The sequence below is a fragment of the Salmo salar genome, chromosome 07, assembly GCF_965601325.2.
Source record: "Salmo salar chromosome 07, fSalSal1, whole genome shotgun sequence".
Classification (NCBI taxonomy): Eukaryota; Metazoa; Chordata; class Actinopteri; order Salmoniformes; family Salmonidae; genus Salmo; species Salmo salar.
Genome location: NC_138297.1, coordinates 62730070 through 62755000, shown reverse-complemented (window position 1 = coordinate 62755000; position 24931 = coordinate 62730070). Strand labels below are relative to the sequence as shown.

At 43.0% G+C, this 24931-nt stretch overlaps 1 protein-coding gene across 1 annotated transcript in view; it reads right to left on the bottom strand.

Annotated features, from left to right (window-relative positions):
* LOC106609796 (protein kinase C-binding protein NELL2) overlaps positions 1 to 24931 on the bottom strand; it is a 115013-nt gene that overhangs the window by 14249 nt on the left and 75833 nt on the right. The window contains exons 16-18 of the mRNA XM_045722361.2: positions 15901 to 16041; positions 7151 to 7344; positions 6735 to 6911 (exon numbers count right to left, since the gene is read on the bottom strand). Of these exons, the coding sequence (XP_045578317.1) occupies positions 6735 to 6911; positions 7151 to 7344; positions 15901 to 16041 (512 nt within the window). The remainder of the gene's footprint in view (positions 1 to 6734; positions 6912 to 7150; positions 7345 to 15900; positions 16042 to 24931) is intronic.

The following is a 24931-nucleotide window of genomic DNA, read 5'->3' as shown; positions in this document are numbered from 1 at the left end:
GGTATGAATACTACTAGCCTGGTATGAATACTACTAGCCTGGTCTGAATACTACTAGCCTGGTATGAATACTACTAGCCTGGTCTGAATACTACTAGTCTTGTCTGAACACTACCAGCCTGGTCTGAATACTACTAGGCTGGTCTGAATACTACTAGTCTGGTCTGAATACTACTAGTCTGGTCTGAACACTACTAGTCTGGTCTGAAGTCTACTAGTCTGGTTTGAACACAACTAGTCTGGTCTGAACACAACTATCTGGTCTGAACACTACTAGTCTGGTCTGAACACTACTAGCCTGGTCTGAACACTACTAGCCTGGTCTGAACACTACTAGCCTGGTCTGAACACAACTAGTCTGAAAACAAATAATCTGAACACAACTAGTCTTGTCTGAACACTACTAGCCAGGTCTGAAGACTACTAGCCTGGTCTGAACACAACTAGCCTGGTCTGAAAACAACTAGTCTGGTCTGAACACTACTAGCCTGGTATGAACACTACTAGCCTGGTCTGAACACAACTAGTCTGGTCTGAACACTACAAGCCTGGTGTGAACACAACTAGCCTGGTCTGAACACAACTAGCCTGGTCTGAATACTACTAGTCTGGTCTGAACAATACCAGCCTGGTATGAATACTACTAGTCTGGTCTGAATACTACCAGCCTGGTCTGAATACTACTAGTCTGGACTGAACACTACCAGCCTGGTCTGAATACAACTAGCCTGGTCTGAATACTACTAGCCTGGTCTGAATACTACTAGTCTGGACTGAACACTACCAGCCTGGTCTGAATACAACTAGCCTGGTCTGAATACTACTAGCCTGGTATGAATACTCCAGTCTGGTATGAATACAACTAGCCTGGTCTGAATACTACTAGCCTGGTATGAATACTACTAGCCTGGTCTGAATACTACTAGTCTGGACTGAACACTACCAGCCTGGTCTGAATACTACTAGTCTGGACTGAACACTACCAGCCTGGTCTGAACAATACTAGCCTGGTCTGAACACTACTAGTCTGGTCTGAACACTACTAGTCTGGTCTGAACACAACTAGCCTGGTCTGAATACTACTAGTCTGGTCTGAACACTACTAGTCTGGACTGAACACAACTAGCCTGGTCTGAATACTACTAGTCTGGTCTGAACACTACTAGCCTGGTCTGAACACTACCAGCCTGGTCTGAATACTACTAGTCTGAACACTACTAGCCTAGTATGAATTCTACTAGCCTGGTCTGAACACTACTAGCCTGGTCTGAACACTATTAGCCTGGTCTGAACACTACTAGCCTGGTCTGAACACAACTAGCCTGGTATGAATACAACTAGCCTGGTCTGAACACAACTAGCCTGGTATGAATACTACTAGCCTGGTCTGAACACAACTAGCCTGGTCTGAACACAACTAGCCTGGTCTGAACACAACTAGCCTGGTATGAATACAACTAGCCTGGTCTGAACACAACTAGCCTGGTATGAATACAACTAGCCTGGTCTGAACACAACTAGCCTGGTATGAATACTACTAGCCTGGTCTGAACACAACTAGCCTGGTCTGAACACAACTAGCCTGGTATGAATACTACTAGCCTGGTCTGAATACTACTAGTCTGGTCTGAACACTACCAGCCTGGTCTGAATACTACTAGCCTGGTCTGAATACTACTAGCCTGGTCTGAATACTACTAGCCTGGTATGAATACTACTAGCCTGGTATGAATACTACTAGCCTGGTCTGAATACTACTAGCCTGGTCTGAATACTACTAGCCTGGTATGAATACTACTAGCCTGGTATGAATACTACTAGCCTGGTCTGAATACTACTAGTCTGGTCTGAACACTATTAGCCTGGTCTGAATACTACTAGTCTGGTCTGAACACTACCAGCCTGGTCTGAATACTACTAGCCTGGTATGAATACTACTAGCCTGGTATGAATACTACTAGCCTGGTCTGAATACTACTAGTCTGGTCTGAACACTATTAGCCTGGTCTGAATACTACTAGTCTGAACACTACCAGTCTGGTATGAATACAACTAGCCTGGTCTGAATACTACTAGCCTGGTATGAATACAACTAGCCTGGTCTGAATACTACTAGTCTGGACTGAACACTACCAGCCTGGTCTGAATACTACTAGCCTGGTCTGAATACTACTAGTCTGGTCTGAACACTATTAGCCTGGTCTGAATACTACTAGTCTGGTCTGAACACTACCAGTCTGGTATGAATACAACTAGCCTGGTCTGAATACTACTAGCCTGGTATGAATACTACTAGCCTGGTCTGAATACTACTAGTCTGGACTGAACACTACCAGCCTGGTCTGAATACTACTAGTCTGTACTGAACACTACCAGCCTGGTCTGAACACTACTAGCCTGGTCTGAGCACAACTAGCCTGGTCTGAATACTACTAGTCTGGTCTGAACACTACTAGTCTGGACTGAACACAACTAGCCTGGTCTGAATACTACTAGCCTGGTCTGAATACTACTAGCCTGGTATGAATACTACTAGCCTGGTATGAATACTACTAGCCTGGTCTGAATACTACAAGTCTGGTCTGAACACTATTAGCCTGGTCTGAATACTACTAGTCTGGTCTGAACACTACCAGTGTGGTATGAATACAACTAGCCTGGTCTGAATACTACTAGCCTGGTATGAATACTACTAGCCTGGACTGAACTCTACCAGCCTGGTCTGAATACTACTAGCCTGGTCTGAATACTACTAGTCTGGTCTGAACACTATTAGCCTGGTCTGAATACTACTAGTCTGGTCTGAACACTACCAGTCTGGTATGAATACAACTAGCCTGGTCTGAATACTACTAGCCTGGTATGAATACTACTAGCCTGGTATGAATACTACTAGTCTGGACTGAACACTACCAGCCTGGTCTGAATACTACTAGTCTGGACTGAACACTACCAGCCTGGTCTGAATACTACTAGTCTGGACTGAACACTACCAGCCTGGTCTGAACAATACTAGCCTGGTCTGAACACAACTAGCCTGGTACGAATACTACTAGTCTGGTCTGAACACTACTAGCCTGGTCTGAGCACAACTAGCCTGGTCTGAATACTACTAGTCTGGTCTGAATACTACTAGCCTGGTATGAATACTACTAGCCTGGTATGAATACTACTAGCCTGGTCTGAATACTACTAGTCTGGACTGAATACTACCAGCCTGGTCTGAATACAACTAGCCTGGTCTGAATACTACTTGTCTGAACACTACTAGCCTGGTCTGAACACTACTAGTCTGGACTGAACACTACCAGCCTGGTCTGAATACTACTAGTCTGGACTGAACACTACCAGCCTGGTCTGAACAATACTAGCCTGGTCTGAACACTACTAGTCTGGTCTGAATACTACTAGTCTGGTCTGAACACTACTAGCCTGGTCTGAGCACAACTAGCCTGGTCTGAATACTACTAGTCTGGTCTGAACACTACTAGTCTGGACTGAACACAACTAGCCTGGTCTGAATAATACTAGTCTGAACACTACTAGCCTGGTCTGAACACTACCAGCCTGGTCTGAATACTACTAGTCTGAACACTACTAGCCTAGTATGAATTCTACTAGCCTGGTCTGAACACTATTAGCCTGGTCTGAACACTACTAGCCTGGTCTGAACACAACTAGCCTGGTACGAATACTACTAGCCTGGTACGAATACTACTAGTCTGGACTGAACACTACTAGACTGGTATGAATACTACTAGCCTGGTCTGAACACTATTAGCCTGGTCTGAACACTACTAGCCTGGTCTGAACACAACTAGCCTGGTGTGAATACAACTAGCCTGGTCTGAACACAACTAGCCTGGTATGAATACTACTAGCCTGGTCTGAACACAACTAGCCTGGTCTGAACACAACTAGCCTGGTATGAATACTACTAGTCTGGTCTGAACACTACTAGTCTGGTCTGAACACAACTAGTCTGGTCTGAACACTACTAGTCTGGTCTGAACACTGCTAGTCTGGTCTGAACACTACTAGCCTGGTCTGAAAACAACTAGCCTGGTCTGAATACTACTAGTCTGGTCTGAAAACTACTAGCCTGGTCTGATCACAGCTAGTCTGGTCTGAACACTGCTAGTCTGGTCTGAACACTACTAGCCTGGTCTGATGACAACTAGTCTGGTCTGAACACTACTAGTCTGGTCTGAACACTACGAGTCTGGTCTGAACACTACGAGTCTGGTCTGAACACTGCTAGTCTGGTCTGAACACTACTAGCCTGGTCTGAAAACTACTAGCCTGGTCTGAACACTACTAGCCTGGCTTGTGGGCTACATTCATTTCCATCCCTTCCATCACTACTCCAGTAACTCAGTATGTACGGGTAATATCCTGCACTACCCCAGTAACTCAGTATGTACTGGTACTATCCTCCACTACCCCAGTAACTCAGAATGTACTGGTACTATCCTCCACTACCCCAGTAACTCAGTATGCACGGGTACTATCCTCCACTACCCCAGTAACTCAGTATGTACTGGTACTATCCTCCACTACCCCAGTAACTCAGTCTGTACTGGTACTATTGTCAACTACTCCAGTAACTCAGTATGTATGGGTACTATCCTCCACTACCCCAGTAACTCAGTATGTACTGGTACTATCCTCCACTACCCCAGTAACTCAGTATGTACTGGTACTATCCTCCACTACCCCAGTAACTCAGTATGTATGGGTACTATCCTCCACTACCCCAGTAACTCAGTATGTACTGGTACTATCCACCACTATCCCAGTAACTCAGTATGTATGGGTACTATTGTCAACTTCCCCAGTAACTCAGTATGTACAGGTGCTATCCTCCACTACTCAGTAACTCAGTATGTACTGGTACTATCCTCCACTACCCAGTAACTCAGTATGTACTTGTACTATCCTCCATTACTCCAGTAACTCAGTATGTACGGGTACTATCCTGCACTACCCCATTAACTCAGTATGTATGGGTACTATCCTCCACTACCCCAGTAACTCAGTATGTACTGGTACTATCCTCCACTACCTCAGTAACTCAGTATGCACGGGTACTATCCCCCACTAACCCAGTAACTCAGTATGTATGGGTACTATCCTCCACTACCCCAGTAACTCAGTATGTACTGGTACTATCCTCCACTACCCCAGTAACTCAGTATGCACGGGTACTATCCTCCACTACCCCAGTAACTTAGTATGTATGGGTACTATCCTCCACTACCCCAGTAACTGAGTATGTACTGGTACTATCCTCCACTACCCAGTAACACAGTATGTACTGGTACTATTGTCAACTTCCCATGTAACTCAGTATGCACGGGTACTATCCTCCACTACCTCAGTAACTCAGTATGTACTGGTACTATTGTCAACAACCCCAGTAACTCAGTATGTACTAGTACTATCCTCCACTACCCAGTAACTCAGTATGTACTGGTACTATTGTCAACTTCCCCAGTAACTCAGTATGTACGGGTACTATCCTCCACTACCTCAGTAACTCAGTATGTACTGGTACTATTGTCAACGACCCCAGTAACTCAGTATGTACTGGTACTATCCTCCACTACACCAGTAACTCAGTATGTACTGGTACTATCCTCCACTACCCCAGTAACTCAGTATGTACGGGTACTATCCTCCACTACCCAGTAACTCAGTATATACGGGTACTATCCTCCACTACCCCAGTAACTCAGTATGTACTGGTACTATCCTCCACTACCCCAGTAACTCAGAATGTACTGGTACTATCCTCCACTACCCCAGTAACTCAGTATGCACGGGTACTATCCTCCACTACCCCAGTAACTCAGTATGTATGGGTACTATCCTCCACTACCCCAGGAACTCAGTATGTACTGGTACTATCCTCCACTACCCCAGTAACTCAGTATGTACTGGTACTATCCTCCACTACCCCAGTAACTCAGTATGTATGGGTACTATCCTCCACTACCCCAGTAACTCAGTATGTACTGGTACTTTCCTCCACTACCCCAGTAACTCAGTATGAACTGGTACTATCCTCCACTACTCCAGTAACTCAGTATGTACGGGTACTATCCTCCACTACCCCAGTAACTCAGTATGTACTGGAACTATCCTCCACTACCCCAGTAACTCAGTATGTACTGGTACTATCCTCCACTTCCCCAGTAACTCAGTATGTACTGGTACTATCCTCCACTACCCAGTAACTCAGTATGTACGGGTACTATCCTCCACTACCCCAGTAACTCATTATGCACGGGTACTATCCTCCACTACCCTAGTAACTCAGTATGCAAGGGTACTATCCTCCACTACCCCAGTAACTCAGTATGTATGGGTACTATCCTCCACTACCCCAGTAACTCACTATGTACTGGTACTATCCTCCACTACCCAGTAACTCAGTATGTACGGGTACTATCCTCCACTACCCCAGTAACTCATTATGCACGGGTACTATCCTCCACTACCCTAGTAACTCAGTATGCAAGGGTACTATCCTCCACTACCCCAGTAACTCAGTATGTATGGGTACTATCCTCCACTACCCCAGTAACTCACTATGTACTGGTACTATCCTCCACTACCCAGTAACTCAGTATGTATGGGTACTATCCTCCACTACCCTAGTAACTGAGTATGTACTGGTCCTATCCTCCACTACCCCACATCTCTCTACAGTGTCTGTCCATGCCAACTCACCATGCACTGGCACTGCTGGCAGTTCTCCACCCAGGTGTCTCCACTGCTGTATGTTATGAGTCTGTTCTGGTGCAGACACTGGCTGCTGAGGCCGGGGTTACACTCTGGACAGCAGAACAGGTCGGCTGTGGTGGACTCACAGTCACACACCATCCTACGACACAACACCATACCAGACTGTAGGGGGGAGGGGGGGGGGGGGGGAGAGAGAGAGAGAGAGAGAGAGAGAGAGAGAGAGAGAGAGAGAGAGAGAGAGAGAGAGAGAGACTCTAAGCTTTTCCTTTCAAATCTATATTTTGACATGTTAGATTTAGCATTAGATTAGAACTGCATTATAGAACTCTGATTGGAAACTCTTTCTCCAAAGGACTCCAATTCCCATGACTCCCCAGGAGGTTCTACAGTACATCACTCACCTGGCAGGAGCAGACGGAGCACCTGTCGTTGTCCAGCACCCAGATCTGCCCGTTGTGTTTGTGCTTGTTGTCATGGTTACAGTCGCCGGTGCAGTTCTTGCCGTGAGGGCACCTGCAGTCGTAGCCTCCGTCCACATTGAAACACACCGTATCGTTAGCACAGCTGTGTCTGTCTGTCGCACACTCATCTATATCTGCAGAGAGGAGGGACAGACAGACTACAGGTTAGTGTATGAAGGAGGAGGGACAGACAGACTACAGGTTAGTATATGAAGGAGGAGGGACAGACAGACTATAGGTTAGTATATGAAGGAGGAGGGACAGACAGACTACAGGTTAGTATATGAAGGAGGAGGGACAGACAGACTATAGGTTAGTATATGAAGGAGGAGGGACAGACAGACTATAGGTTAGTGTATGAAGGAGGAGGTACAGACAGACTATAGGTTAGTGTATGAAGGAGGAGGGACAGACAGACTATAGGTTAGTATATGAAGGAGGAGGGACAGACAGACTACAGGTTAGTATATGAAGGAGGAGGGACAGACAGACTACAGGTTAGTATATGAAGGAGGAGGGACAGACAGACTATAGGTTAGTGTATGAAGGAGGAGGGACAGACAGACTATAGGTTAGTATATGAAGGAGGAGGGACAGACAGACTACAGGTTAGTATATGAAGGAGGAGGGACAGACAGACTACAGGTTAGTGTATGAAGGAGGAGGGACAGACAGACTATAAGTTAGTGTATGAAGGAGGAGGGACAGACAGACTATAGGTTAGTATATGAAGGAGGAGGGACAGACAGACTATAGGTTAGTGTATGAAGGAGGAGGGACAGACAGACTACAGGTTAGTATATGAAGGAGGAGGGACAGACAGACTACAGGTTAGTGTATGAAGGAGGAGGGACAGACAGACTATAGGTTAGTGTATTAAGGAGGAGGGACAGACAGACTATAGGTTAGTATATGAAGGAGGAGGGACAGACAGACTATAGGTTAGTATATGAAGGAGGAGGGACAGACAGACTACAGGTTAGTATATGAAGGAGGAGGGACAGACAGACTACAGGTTAGTATATGAAGGAGGAGGGACAGACAGACTACAGGTTAGTATATGAAGGAGGAGGGACAGACAGACTACAGGTTAGTATATGAAGGAGGAGGGACAGACAGACTGTAGGTTAGTATATGTAGGAGGAGGGACAGACAGACTACAGGTTAGTATATGAAGGAGGAGGGACAGACAGACTACAGGTTAGTATATGAAGGAGGAGGGACAGACAGACTATAGGTTAGTATATGAAGGAGGAGGGACAGACAGACTATAGGTTAGTATATGAAGGAGGAGGGACAGACAGACTATAGGTTAGTATATGAAGGAGGAGGGACAGACAGACTATAGGTTAGTATATGAAGGAGGAGGGACAGACAGACTACAGGTTAGTATATGAAGGAGGAGGGACAGACAGACTATAGGTTAGTATATGAAGGAGGAGGGACAGACAGACTATAGGTTAGTATATGAAGGAGGAGGGACAGACAGACTATAGGTTAGTATATGAAGGAGGAGGGACAGACAGACTATAGGTTAGTATATGAAGGAGGAGGGACAGACAGACTATAGGTTAGTATATGAAGGAGGAGGGACAGACAGACTATAGGTTAGTATATGAAGGAGGAGGGACAGACAGACTATAGGTTAGTATATGAAGGAGGAGGGACAGACAGACTATAGGTTAGTATATGAAGGAGGAGGGACAGACAGACTATAGGTTAGTATATGAAGGAGGAGGGACAGCAGACTATAGGTTAGTGTATGAAGGAGGAGGGACAGACAGACTACAGGTTAGTATATGAAGGAGGAGGGACAGACAGACTATAGGTTAGTGTATGAAGGAGGAGGGACAGACAGACTACAGGTTAGTATATGAAGGAGGAGGGACAGACAGACTATAGGTTAGTATATGAAGGAGGGGACAGACAGACTACAGGTTAGTATATGAAGGAGGAGGGACAGACAGACTATAGGTTAGTATATGAAGGAGGAGGGACAGACAGACTATAGGTTAGTATATGAAGGAGGAGGGACAGACAGACTATAGGTTAGTATATGAAGGAGGAGGGACAGACAGACTATAGGTTAGTATATGAAGGAGGAGGGACAGACAGACTATAGGTTAGTATATGAAGGAGGAGGGACAGACAGACTATAGGTTAGTGTATGAAGGAGGAGGGACAGACAGACTACAGGTTAGTGTATGAAGGAGGAGGGACAGACAGACTACAGGTTAGTGTATGAAGGAGGAGGGACAGACAGACTATAGGTTAGTGTATGAAGGAGGAGGGACAGACAGACTATAGGTTAGTGTATGAAGGAGGAGGGACAGACAGACTACAGGTTAGTATATGAAGGAGGAGGGACAGACAGACTATAGGTTAGTGTATGAAGGAGGAGGGACAGACAGACTACAGGTTAGTATATGAAGGAGGAGGGACAGACGCTATAGGTTAGTATATGAAGGAGGGACAGACAGACTACAGGTTAGTATATGAAGGAGGAGGGACAGACAGACTATAGGTTAGTATATGAAGGAGGGGACAGACAGACTACAGGTTAGTATATGAAGGAGGAGGGACAGACAGACTATAGGTTAGTATATGAAGGAGGAGGGACAGACAGACTATAGGTTAGTATATGAAGGAGGAGGGACAGACAGACTATAGGTTAGTATATGAAGGAGGAGGGACAGACAGACTACAGGTTAGTGTATGAAGGAGGAGGGACAGACAGACTATAGGTTAGTGTATTAAGGAGGAGGGACAGACAGACTATAGGTTAGTATATGAAGGAGGAGGGACAGACAGACTATAGGTTAGTATATGAAGGAGGGACAGACAGACTACAGGTTAGTATATGAAGGAGGAGGGACAGACAGACTATAGGTTAGTATATGAAGGAGGAGGGACAGACAGACTATAGGTTAGTATATGAAGGAGGAGGGACAGACAGACTACAGGTTAGTGTATGAAGGAGGAGGGACAGACAGACTATAGGTTAGTGTATTAAGGAGGAGGGACAGACAGACTATAGGTTAGTATATGAAGGAGGAGGGACAGACAGACTATAGGTTAGTATATGAAGGAGGAGGGACAGACTATAGGTTAGTGTATGAAGGAGGAGGGACAGACAGACTACAGGTTAGTATATGAAGGAGGAGGGACAGACAGACTATAGGTTAGTATATGAAGGAGGAGGGACAGACAGACTATAGGTTAGTATATGAAGGAGGAGGGACAGACAGACTACAGGTTAGTGTATGAAGGAGGAGGGACAGACAGACTATAGGTTAGTGTATGAAGGAGGAGGGACAGACAGACTATAGGTTAGTATATGAAGGAGGAGGGACAGACAGACTACAGGTTAGTGTATGAAGGAGGAGGGACAGACAGACTATAGGTTAGTATATGAAGGAGGAGGGACAGACAGACTATAGGTTAGTATATGAAGGAGGGACAGACAGACTACAGGTTAGTATATGAAGGAGGAGGGACAGACAGACTATAGGTTAGTATATGAAGGAGGAGGGACAGACAGACTACAGGTTAGTATATGAAGGAGGAGGGACAGACAGACTATAGGTTAGTATATGAAGGAGGAGGGACAGACAGACTATAGGTTAGTATATGAAGGAGGAGGGACAGACAGACTATAGGTTAGTGTATGAAGGAGGAGGGACAGACAGACTACAGGTTAGTATATGAAGGAGGAGGGACAGACAGACTACAGGTTAGTGTATGAAGGAGGAGGGACAGACAGACTATAGGTTAGTATATGAAGGAGGTGGGACAGACAGACTATAGGTTAGTATATGAAGGAGGAGGGACAGACAGACTATAGGTTAGTATATGAAGGAGGAGGGACAGACAGACTACAGGTTAGTATATGAAGGAGGAGGGACAGACAGACTACAGGTTAGTATATGAAGGAGGAGGGACAGACAGACTATAGGTTAGTATATGAAGGAGGAGGGACAGACAGACTACAGGTTAGTGTATGAAGGAGGAGGGACAGACAGACTATAGGTTAGTATATGAAGGAGGAGGGACAGACAGACTATAGGTTAGTATATGAAGGAGGAGGGACAGACAGACTATAGGTTAGTATATGAAGGAGGAGGGACAGACAGACTATAGGTTAGTATATGAAGGAGGAGGGACAGACAGACTACAGGTTAGTATATGAAGGAGGAGGGACAGACAGACTACAGGTTAGTGTATGAAGGAGGAGGGACAGACAGACTACAGGTTAGTATATGAAGGAGGAGGGACAGACAGACTATAGGTTAGTGTATGAAGGAGGAGGGACAGACAGACTATAGGTTAGTATATGAAGGAGGAGGGACAGACAGACTATAGGTTAGTATATGAAGGAGGAGGGACAGACAGACTATAGGTTAGTATATGAAGGAGGAGGGACAGACAGACTATAGGTTAGTATATGAAGGAGGAGGGACAGACAGACTATAGGTTAGTATATGAAGGAGGAGGGACAGACAGACTACAGGTTAGTATATGAAGGAGGAGGGACAGACAGACTATAGGTTAGTGTATGAAGGAGGAGGGACAGACAGACTATAGGTTAGTGTATGAAGGAGGAGGGACAGACAGACTATAGGTTAGTGTATGAAGGAGGAGGGACAGACAGACTACAGGTTAGTATATGAAGGAGGAGGGACAGACAGACTATAGGTTAGTATATGAAGGAGGAGGGACAGACAGACTATAGGTTAGTATATGAAGGAGGAGGGACAGACAGACTACAGGTTAGTATATGAAGGAGGAGGGACAGACAGACTATAGGTTAGTATATGAAGGAGGAGGGACAGACAGACTATAGGTTAGTATATGAAGGAGGAGGGACAGACAGACTATAGGTTAGTATATGAAGGAGGAGGGATAGACAGACTATAGGTTAGTATATGAAGGAGGAGGGACAGACAGACTATAGGTTAGTATATGAAGGATGAGGGACAGACAGACTATAGGTTAGTATATGAAGGAGGAGGGACAGACAGACTACAGGTTAGTGTATGAAGGAGGAGGGACAGACAGACTACAGGTTAGTGTATGAAGGAGGAGGGACAGACAGACTACAGGTTAGTATATGAAGGAGGAGGGACAGACTGACTACAGGTTAGTATATGAAGGAGGAGGGACAGACAGACTACAGGTTAGTGTATGAAGGAGGAGGGACAGACAGACTACAGGTTAGTATATGAAGGAGGAGGGACAGACAGACTACAGGTTAGTATATGAAGGAGGAGGGACAGACAGACTATAGGTTAGTATATGAAGGAGGAGGGACAGACAGACTACAGGTTAGTATATGAAGGAGGAGGGACAGACAGACTATAGGTTAGTGTATGAAGGAGGAGGGACAGACAGACTATAGGTTAGTATATGAAGGAGGAGGGACAGACAGACTACAGGTTAGTATATGAAGGAGGAGGGACAGACAGACTATAGGTTAGTATATGAAGGAGGAGGGACAGACAGACTATAGGTTAGTGTATGAAGGAGGAGGGACAGACAGACTACAGGTTAGTGTATGAAGGAGGAGGGACAGACAGACTATAGGTTAGTATATGAAGGAGGAGGGACAGACAGACTACAGGTTAGTGTATGAAGGAGGAGGGACAGACAGACTATAGGTTAGTATATGAAGGAGGAGGGACAGACAGACTACAGGTTAGTGTATGAAGGAGGAGGGACAGACAGACTACAGGTTAGTGTATGAAGGAGGAGGGACAGACAGACTACAGGTTAGTATATGAAGGAGGAGGGACAGACAGACTACAGGTTAGTATATGAAGGAGGAGGGACAGACAGACTACAGGTTAGTATATGAAGGAGGAGGGACAGACAGACTATAGGTTAGTATATGAAGGAGGAGGGACAGACAGACTACAGGTTAGTGTATGAAGGAGGAGGGACAGACAGACTATAGGTTAGTATATGAAGGAGGAGGGACAGACAGACTACAGGTTAGTGTATGAAGGAGGAGGGACAGACAGACTACAGGTTAGTGTATGAAGGAGGAGGGACAGACAGACTACAGGTTAGTATATGAAGGAGGAGGGACAGACAGACTACAGGTTAGTATATGAAGGAGGAGGGACAGACAGACTACAGGTTAGTATATGAAGGAGGAGGGACAGACAGACTACAGGTTAGTATATGAAGGAGGAGGGACAGACAGACTATAGGTTAGTGTATGAAGGAGGAGGGACAGACAGACTACAGGTTAGTATATGAAGGAGGAGGGACAGACAGACTATAGGTTAGTGTATGAAGGAGGAGGGACAGACAGACTATAGGTTAGTATATGAAGGAGGAGGGACAGACAGACTACAGGTTAGTATATGAAGGAGGAGGGACAGACAGACTATAGGTTAGTATATGAAGGAGGAGGGACAGACAGACTATAGGTTAGTGTATGAAGGAGGAGGGACAGACAGACTACAGGTTAGTGTATGAAGGAGGAGGGACAGACAGACTATAGGTTAGTATATGAAGGAGGAGGGACAGACAGACTACAGGTTAGTGTATGAAGGAGGAGGGACAGACAGACTATAGGTTAGTATATGAAGGAGGAGGGACAGACAGACTACAGGTTAGTGTATGAAGGAGGAGGGACAGACAGACTACAGGTTAGTGTATGAAGGAGGAGGGACAGACAGACTACAGGTTAGTATATGAAGGAGGAGGGACAGACAGACTACAGGTTAGTATATGAAGGAGGAGGGACAGACAGACTACAGGTTAGTATATGAAGGAGGAGGGACAGACAGACTATAGGTTAGTATATGAAGGAGGAGGGACAGACAGACTACAGGTTAGTGTATGAAGGAGGAGGGACAGACAGACTATAGGTTAGTATATGAAGGAGGAGGGACAGACAGACTACAGGTTAGTGTATGAAGGAGGAGGGACAGACAGACTACAGGTTAGTGTATGAAGGAGGAGGGACAGACAGACTACAGGTTAGTATATGAAGGAGGAGGGACAGACAGACTACAGGTTAGTATATGAAGGAGGAGGGACAGACAGACTACAGGTTAGTATATGAAGGAGGAGGGACAGACAGACTACAGGTTAGTATATGAAGGAGGAGGGACAGACAGACTATAGGTTAGTGTATGAAGGAGGAGGGACAGACAGACTACAGGTTAGTATATGAAGGAGGAGGGACAGACAGACTATAGGTTAGTGTATGAAGGAGGAGGGACAGACAGACTATAGGTTAGTATATGAAGGAGGAGGGACAGACAGACTACAGGTTAGTATATGAAGGAGGAGGGACAGACAGACTATAGGTTAGTATATGAAGGAGGAGGGACAGACAGACTATAGGTTAGTGTATGAAGGAGGAGGGACAGACAGACTACAGGTTAGTGTATGAAGGAGGAGGGACAGACAGACTATAGGTTAGTATATGAAGGAGGAGGGACAGACAGACTACAGGTTAGTGTATGAAGGAGGAGGGACAGACAGACTATAGGTTAGTATATGAAGGAGGAGGGACAGACAGACTACAGGTTAGTGTATGAAGGAGGAGGGACAGACAGACTACAGGTTAGTGTATGAAGGAGGAGGGACAGACAGACTACAGGTTAGTATATGAAGGAGGAGGGACAGACAGACTACAGGTTAGTATATGAAGGAGGAGGGACAGACAGACTACAGGTTAGTATATGAAGGAGGAGGGACAGACAGACTATAGGTTAGTATATGAAGGAGGAGGGACAGACAGACTATAGGTTAGTATATGAAGGAGGAGGGACAGACAGACTATAGGTTAGTGTATGAAGGAGGAGGGACAGACAGACTACAGGTTAGTATATGAAGGAGGAGGGACAGACAGACTACAGGTTAGTATATGAAGGAGGGACAGACAGACTATAGGTTAGTGTATGAAGGAGGGACAGACAGACTATAGGTTAGTATATGAAGGAGGAGGGACAGACAGACTACAGGTTAGTATATGAAGGAGGAGGGACAGACAGACTACAGGTTAGTATATGAAGGAGGAGGGACAGACAGACTATAGGTTAGTGTATGAAGGAGGAGGGACAGACAGACTATAGGTTAGTATATGAAGGAGGAGGGACAGACAGACTACAGGTTAGTATATGAAGGAGGAGGGACAGACAGACTATAGGTTAGTATATGTAGGAGGAGGGACAGACAGACTACAGGTTAGTATATGAAGGAGGAGGGACAGACAGACTATAGGTTAGTATATGAAGGAGGAGGGACAGACAGACTACAGTTTAGTATATGAAGGAGGAGGGACAGACAGACTATAGGTTAGTATATGAAGGAGGAGGGACAGACAGACTATAGGTTAGTGTATGAAGGAGGAGGGACAGACAGACTATAGGTTAGTATATGAAGGAGGAGGGACAGACAGACTATAGGTTAGTATATGAAGGAGGAGGGACAGACAGACTATAGGTTAGTATATGAAGGAGGAGGGACAGACAGACTATAGGTTAGTATATGAAGGAGGAGGGACAGACAGACTATAGGTTAGTGTATGCAGTCAACAAACAAATACAGTTGAATTCCATAGGGAAAATAGTAATGGGTGAGATATGTGTTTATATAATAATTCCAGGACCTAAGATCCTTGTGCATACCAGTACTGTGCTCATACAGGTGAGTCTAGACCCCCAACTTACCTTCACAGGACTCCCCATTGGCTGAGAACATCCCGTTGTCATGGTAGCCGTCCCGACACTCACAGTGGTACCAGCCAGGCAGGTTAACACAGATGGCTCTGCTGTCACACTCCATGAAGCCATCGGTACACTCATCAATGTCTGGTGAGACACACACACAGACACAAACACAAACACACACCCCGCTCACACAGATGTTTCAGTTTCAGGCTTGTTAAACACAGCTGGACCTAATGCATTCATCTTTGCATTTGAGGTATGCAAATGTCAACTACAAAGCCAGGCTTCTGTTATAGTAGCAGTGGCCCATCCCGAGGATGGGTTTTATTCCCATTACTGTTTAAAACATCAAACACTAAGCCCTTTCAGAGGCCCATTATCCCCTTTACAATGCAATCACGATGGAATCAGTGTATGGGTCAATTGTCTGCTATATCCACGGCACAGGTGGCTGGTGGGGTGGTTGGTGGGGTGGCTGGTGGGGTGGCTGGTGAGGTGGCTGGTGGGGTGGCTGGTGAGGGGAGAACGGCTCACAATAATGGCTGGAATGAAGTGAAGGGAATGGTATCAAATAAAATGGAAACGAGGTGTTTGATGTGTTTGTTATCATTTCATTAATTCCGTTCCAGACGTTACTATGAGCACGTCCTCCCAATTTGGGTGCCACCAGCCGCCTGTGATCCGTAGGAGATGGAGGATCATCTCACTGGCCATTGAGCAAAGCCATTGGCATAATGAAGGCTTGGATCATATAGTATCAGGAGTCATGGAGCTCAGTCAAATCCATCACTGTGTTACACTGAGGGAGACAATCACCTTCAACCAGAGCGAGATCTCATGTCATTCAACCCTGTTTAATAATCATGAAGGCCAGACCATTGATTCACTCCTCTGGCTGTAAACTACATGAGAGCATGTCCAATTAGGTGTCATTTGAAATATAGTAAGCTATATTAAATTGTTCTACCTCTGTCACACTGCTACCGTAGGCACGCCTTATTTTAGTAATAGTAGACACTAAGAGCTCATTGAGATGCAATGAGAAACAGCAGGGAGAGATAGTGGAGAGAGGAGAGAGAGAGAGAAAGAAAATGAGAAAGCAAGAGAAAGAGAAAGAGAAATGGAGAGAGAGCAAGAGAGAGAGAGAGAGAGAGGGCGAGGTAGAAAGAAGGGATTTGTATCCCTGTCTATTTGAGTGACAGCTCAGCGAGGTCATGAGTTCAGGTCTAGTTGTGGATGCTCAGAGTTCCTTCTATAGGTCCTGCATTTACATTAGTGTTTAACCCCACGCTCCCTTACTTTACCTGCCTGCCAAGGTCAGTCTAAAGACACGTGCTTCGTCCTCTTCAGAACAGAGGATTAAAGAAGGGAGAGGGGAGGATTGAGAGAGAGGAGAGAGAACTGAGAGAGAGAGGGGGAGGAGAGAGAACTGAGAGAGAGAAAGAGAGAGAGAGAGGAGAGAACATTGAATGCTCAGAAGACCTTGATTTTGTGAAAGGCTCTGCTGAATGGTTGTGTGGTATTCAAAGGTAGTGTCTGTGTGTGGTGCTGGGAGTTGTTTCCATTGTCCCAGAAGGTCAAAGTGGAAGACTGAGAAACAAGCTGCAGACTGCTTACAAGGAGGTAGAGATACTTATTCTATTTGTTCAAGCATCTAACTACAGCTACAGCTACAGCTACAGTTCAAATCAAATCACCATCTAACTACAGCTACAGTTCAAATCAAATCAAATCACCATCTAACTACAGCTACAATTCAAATCAAATCATCATCTAACTACAGCTAGAGTTCAAATCAAATCAAATCACCATCTAACTACAGCTACAGTTCAAATCAAATCAAATCGCCATCTAACTATATCTACAGTTCAAATCAAATCACCATCTAACTACAGCTACAGTTCAAATCAAATCAAATCACCATCTAACTACAGCTACAGTTCAAATCAAATCACCATCTAACTATATCTACAGTTCAAATCAAATCACCATCTAACTACAGCTACAGTTCAAATCAAATCATCATCTAACTACAGCTACAGTTCAAATCAAATCAAATCACCATCTAACTACAGCTACAGTTCAAATCAAATCACCATCTAACTACAGCTACAATTCAAATCAAATCACCATCTAACTACAGCTACAGTTCAAATCAAATCACCATCGAACTACAGCTACAGTTCAAATCAAATCAAATCACCATCTAACTACAGCTACAGTTCAAATCAAATCACCATCTAACTACAGCTACAGTTCAAATCAAATCAAATCACCATCTAACTACAGCTACAGTTCAAATCAAATCAAATCACCATCTAACTACAGCTACAGTTCAAATCAAATCAAATCACCATCTAACTACAGCTACAGTTCAAATCAAATCAAATCACCATCTAACTACAGCTACAGTTCAAATCAAATCACCATTGAACTACAGCTACAGTTCAAATCAAATCAACTCACCATCTAACTACAGCTACAGTTCAAATCAAATCAAATCACCATCTAACTACAGCTACAGTTCAAATCAAATCAAATCACCATCTAACTACAGCTACAGTTCAAATCAAATCAAATCACCATCTAACTACAGCTACAGTTCAAATCAAATCACTATTGAACTACAGCTACAGTTCAAATCAAATCAACTCACCATCTAACTACAGCTACAGTTCAAATCAAATCAAATCACCATCTAACTACAGCTACAGTTCAAATCAAATCACCATCTAACTACAGCTACAGTTCAAATCAAATCAAATCACCATCTAACTACAGCTACAGTTCAAATCAAATCACCATCTAACTACAGCTACAGTTCAAATCAAATCATCATCTAACTACAGCTACAGTTCAAATCAAATTACCATTTAACTACAGCTACAGTTCAAATCAAATCACCATCTAACTATAGCTACAGTTCAAATCAAATCACCATCTAACTACAGCTACAGTTCAAATCAAATTACCATTTAACTACAGCTACAGTTCAAATCAAATCAACATCTAACTATAGCTACAGTTCAAATCAAATCAACTCACCATCTAACTACAGCTACAGTTCAAATCAAATCACCATCTAACTACAGCTACAGTTCAAATCAAATCAAATCACCATCTAACTACAGCTACAGTTCAAATCAAATCAAATCACCATCTAACTACAGCTACAGTTCAAATCAAATCAAATCACCATCTAACTACAGCTACAGTTCAAATCAAATCAAATCACCATCTAACTACAGCTACAGTTCAAATCAAATCACCATTGAACTACAGCTACAGTTCAAATCAAATCAACTCACCATCTAACTACAGCTACAGTTCAAATCAAATCAAATCACCATCTAACTACAGCTACAGTTCAAATCAAATCAAATCACCATCTAACTACAGCTACAGTTCAAATCAAATCAAATCACCATCTAACTACAGCTACAGTTCAAATCAAATCACTATTGAACTACAGCTACAGTTCAAATCAAATCAACTCACCATCTAACTACAGCTACAGTTCAAATCAAATCAAATCACCATCTAACTACAGCTACAGTTCAAATCAAATCACCATCTAACTACAGCTACAGTTCAAATCAAATCACCATCTAACTACAGCTACAGTTCAAATCAAATCACCATCTAACTACAGCTACAGTTCAAATCAAATCATCATCTAACTACAGCTACAGTTCAAATCAAATTACCATTTAACTACAGCTACAGTTCAAATCAAATCACCATCTAACTATAGCTACAGTTCAAATCAAATCACCATCTAACTACAGCTACAGTTCAAATCAAATTACCATTTAACTACAGCTACAGTTCAAATCAAATCACCATCTAACTATAGCTACAGTTCAAATCAAATCAACTCACCATCTAACTACAGCTACAGTTCAAATCAAATCACCATCTAACTACAGCTACAGTTCAAATCAAATCAAATCACCATCTAACTACAGCTACAGTTCAAATCAAATCACCATCTAACTACAGCTACAGCTACAGTTCAAATCAAATCATCATCTAACTACAGCTACAGTTCAAATCAAATTACCATTTAACTACAGCTACAGTTCAAATCAAATCACCATCTAACTATAGCTACAGTTCAAATCAAATCACCATCTAACTACAGCTACAGTTCAAATCAAATTACCATTTAACTACAGCTACAGTTCAAATCAAATCAACTCACCATCTAACTACAGCTACAGTTCAAATCAAATCAAATCACCATCTAACTACAGCTACAGTTCAAATCAAATCAAATCACCATCTAACTACAGCTACAGTTCAAATCAAATCAAATCACCATCTAACTACAGCTACAGTTCAAATCAAATCACTATTGAACTACAGCTACAGTTCAAATCAAATCAACTCACCATCTAACTACAGCTACAGTTCAAATCAAATCAAATCACCATCTAACTACAGCTACAGTTCAAATCAAATCACCATCTAACTACAGCTACAGTTCAAATCAAATCAAATCACCATCTAACTACAGCTACAGTTCAAATCAAATCACCATCTAACTACAGCTACAGTTCAAATCAAATCATCATCTAACTACAGCTACAGTTCAAATCAAATTACCATTTAACTACAGCTACAGTTCAAATCAAATCACCATCTAACTATAGCTACAGTTCAAATCAAATCACCATCTAACTACAGCTACAGTTCAAATCAAATTACCATTTAACTACAGCTACAGTTCAAATCAAATCACCATCTAACTATAGCTACAGTTCAAATCAAATCAACTCACCATCTAACTACAGCTACAGTTCAAATCAAATCACCATCTAACTACAGCTACAGTTCAAATCAAATCAAATCACCATCTAACTACAGCTACAGTTCAAATCAAATCAAATCACCATCTAACTACAGCTACAGTTCAAATCAAATCAAATCACCATCTAACTACAGCTACAGTTCAAATCAAATCAAATCACCATCTAACTACAGCTACAGTTCAAATCAAATCACCATTGAACTACAGCTACAGTTCAAATCAAATCAACTCACCATCTAACTACAGCTACAGTTCAAATCAAATCAAATCACCATCTAACTACAGCTACAGTTCAAATCAAATCAAATCACCATCTAACTACAGCTACAGTTCAAATCAAATCAAATCACCATCTAACTACAGCTACAGTTCAAATCAAATCACTATTGAACTACAGCTACAGTTCAAATCAAATCAACTCACCATCTAACTACAGCTACAGTTCAAATCAAATCAAATCACCATCTAACTACAGCTACAGTTCAAATCAAATCACCATCTAACTACAGCTACAGTTCAAATCAAATCAAATCACCATCTAACTACAGCTACAGTTCAAATCAAATCACCATCTAACTACAGCTACAGTTCAAATCAAATCATCATCTAACTACAGCTACAGTTCAAATCAAATTACCATTTAACTACAGCTACAGTTCAAATCAAATCACCATCTAACTATAGCTACAGTTCAAATCAAATCACCATCTAACTACAGCTACAGTTCAAATCAAATTACCATTTAACTACAGCTACAGTTCAAATCAAATCACCATCTAACTATAGCTACAGTTCAAATCAAATCAACTCACCATCTAACTACAGCTACAGTTCAAATCAAATCACCATCTAACTACAGCTACAGTTCAAATCAAATCAAATCACCATCTAACTACAGCTACAGTTCAAATCAAATCACCATCTAACTACAGCTACAGCTACAGTTCAAATCAAATCATCATCTAACTACAGCTACAGTTCAAATCAAATTACCATTTAACTACAGCTACAGTTCAAATCAAATCACCATCTAACTATAGCTACAGTTCAAATCAAATCACCATCTAACTACAGCTACAGTTCAAATCAAATTACCATTTAACTACAGCTACAGTTCAAATCAAATCACCATCTAACTATAGCTACAGTTCAAATCAAATCAACTCACCATCTAACTACAGCTACAGTTCAAATCAAATCACCATCTAACTACAGCTACAGTTCAAATCAAATCAAATCGCCATCTAACTACATCTACAGTTAAAATCAAATCACCATCTAACTACAGCTACAGTTCAAATCAAATCAAATCGCCATCTAACTACATCTACAGTTAAAATCAAATCACCATCTAACTACAGCTACAGTTCAAATCAAATCACCATCTAACTACAGCTACAGTTCAAATCAAATCATCATCTAACTACAGCTACAGTTCAAATCAAATCAAATCACCATCTAACTACACCTACAGTTCAAATCAAATCACCATTGAACTACAGCTACAGTTCAAATCAAATCAAATCACCATCTAACTACAGCTACAGTTCAAATCAAATCACCATCTAACTACAGCTACAGCTACAGTTCAAATCAAATCATCATCTAACTACAGCTACAGTTCAAATCAAATTACCATTTAACTACAGCTACAGTTCAAATCAAATCACCATCTAACTATAGCTACAGTTCAAATCAAATCACCATCTAACTACAGCTACAGTTCAAATCAAATTACCATTTAACTACAGCTACAGTTCAAATCAAATCACCATCTAACTATAGCTACAGTTCAAATCAAATCAACTCACCATCTAACTACAGCTACAGTTCAAATCAAATCACCATCTAACTACAGCTACAGTTCAAATCAAATCAAATCGCCATCTAACTACATCTACAGTTAAAATCAAATCACCATCTAACTACAGCTACAGTTCAAATCAAATCAAATCGCCATCTAACTACATCTACAGTTAAAATCAAATCACCATCTAACTACAGCTACAGTTCAAATCAAATCACCATCTAACTACAGCTACAGTTCAAATCAAATCATCATCTAACTACAGCTACAGTTCAAATCAAATCAAATCACCATCTAACTACACCTACAGTTCAAATCAAATCACCATTGAACTACAGCTACAGTTCAAATCAAATCAAATCACCATCTAACTACAGCTACAGTTCAAATCAAATCACCATCTAACTACAGCTACAGTTCAAATCAAATCACCATCTAACTACAGCTACAGTTCAAATCAAATGACCATTTAAATACAGCTACAGTTCAAATCAAATCACCATCTAACTACAGCTACAGTTCAAATCAAATCACCATTGAACTACAGCTACAGTTCAAATCAAATCAACTCACCATCTAACTACAGCTACAGTTCAAATCAAATCAAATCACCATCTAACTACAGCTACAGTTCAAATCAAATCACCATCTAACTACAGCTACAGTTCAAATCAAATCATCATCTAACTACAGCTACAGTTCAAATCAAATTACCATCTAACTACAGCTACAGTTCAAATCAAATTACCATTTTTATACAGCTACAGTTCAAATCAAATCACCATTTAACTACAGCTACAGTTCAAATCAAATCAAATCACCATTTATAGAAAGTGTATTTAATTGACAACGTATACAGAGTTCCCTGCTGAATATTATACAAGTTAAATGAACTGGATGCTGCTGAGTAGCTGGACAAGTAAACAGTGGAATAACATAGTGTAGATGTGTATCCATGCCTCTCTGCCTCCTTCCTCAGAGAATGTGTTAGCATTTAAGTGACTGTTGGTTGAACCAGGTCTTCATGAGGCCCACTGGGAAATCACTGTGGTTTGTAGTCACCGAGTTCATCCCAAATGGCCCCCTATTCCCTACATAGTGCACTACTATTAACCAGAGCCCTGTAGAATAGGGTACCATTTGGAACACAGTTACTGTGTGCCTGTCCCCAGGACATCACCACTCTGACTGTCTGTCGCTGCAGCCCTGCGACTCATTTGTCAGGGATATGTCACTGTGTGTGTGTGTGTGCGTGCGTGTGGGGTGTGTGTGCGCGTGTGCATGTCTGGGTGTGTATGTACGTGTGCGTATGTGTGCGCACGTGCACATCAAGTTGACTGAGCTTAGAGCAGACTTTTACTTTGAAAGCGAACCAATTCAGACTGCCTGCACACTGTGTTAGAACAAAGTTATGGCAGGCAATTTACACTGTGACCCACAAAACGCAGCCTCAATGAAAAGGTGAACTGCAATTACCATTTATAATATCTGGGCTGACTGCTAGCTGGGGACAAGGGATCATAAATATGTAGAGCCCATTCCTTTAAAACAGGAAGAACAATGCATAGTAGAAAATAAAATAAAATATTTGATACAGAGATTAAATGATTTGGGGTCAAGCAATAAACTTGATGATTGTTCATTCATTCATTATTCATCTTTTTTAATGTACCCCAGGAACATCTTTTCAAAGAGAATCAGCATTCTCCCCTCCTCTCCTCTTCTCTCCTCTCCTCTCTCCTCCCCTCTCCGTATCTCCTCTCCTCTTTCCTCCAGTCCTCTCCACTCCACTCCTCTCCTCTCCTCCCTACTCCTCTCCTCCTCTCCTCCTCTCCCCTCCTTTCTCCTCCTCAACCACTCCTATCATCTTCTCTCCCCTCCTCTCCTCTCGTCTTCTCTCCCCACCCCTTCCCTCCCCTCCTCTCCTCTCTCCTCTCTCCTCCTCAACCACTCATCTCTTCTCCTCTCCTCTCTACTGCTCTCCTCCTCTCCTCCTCTCTTCTCCTCCTCTTATCTCTTCTTCTCCTCTCCTCTCTACTGCTCTCCTCCTCTCCTCCTCTCTTCTCCTCCTCTTCTCTCTTCTCCTCCTCTCCTCTCTACTCCTCTCCTCCTCTCCTCCCTACTCCCCTCCTCTACTCCTCTCCTCTCTACTCCTCTCCTCCTCCTCTTCTCTCCTCTACTCTCTTCTCCTCTTCTCTCTTCTCCTCTCTACTGCTCTCCTCCTCTCCTCCTCTTCTCTATTCTCCTCCTCTCCTCCCTACTCCCCTCCTCTACTCCTCTCCTCCTCTTCTCTCTTCTCCTCCTCTCCTCTCCCCTCCTCTCCTCCTCTCCTCCCTACTCCCCTCCTCTACTCCTCTCCTCTCTACTCCTCTCTTCCTCTCTTCTCCCCCTCTTCTCTCCTCTCCTCCTCT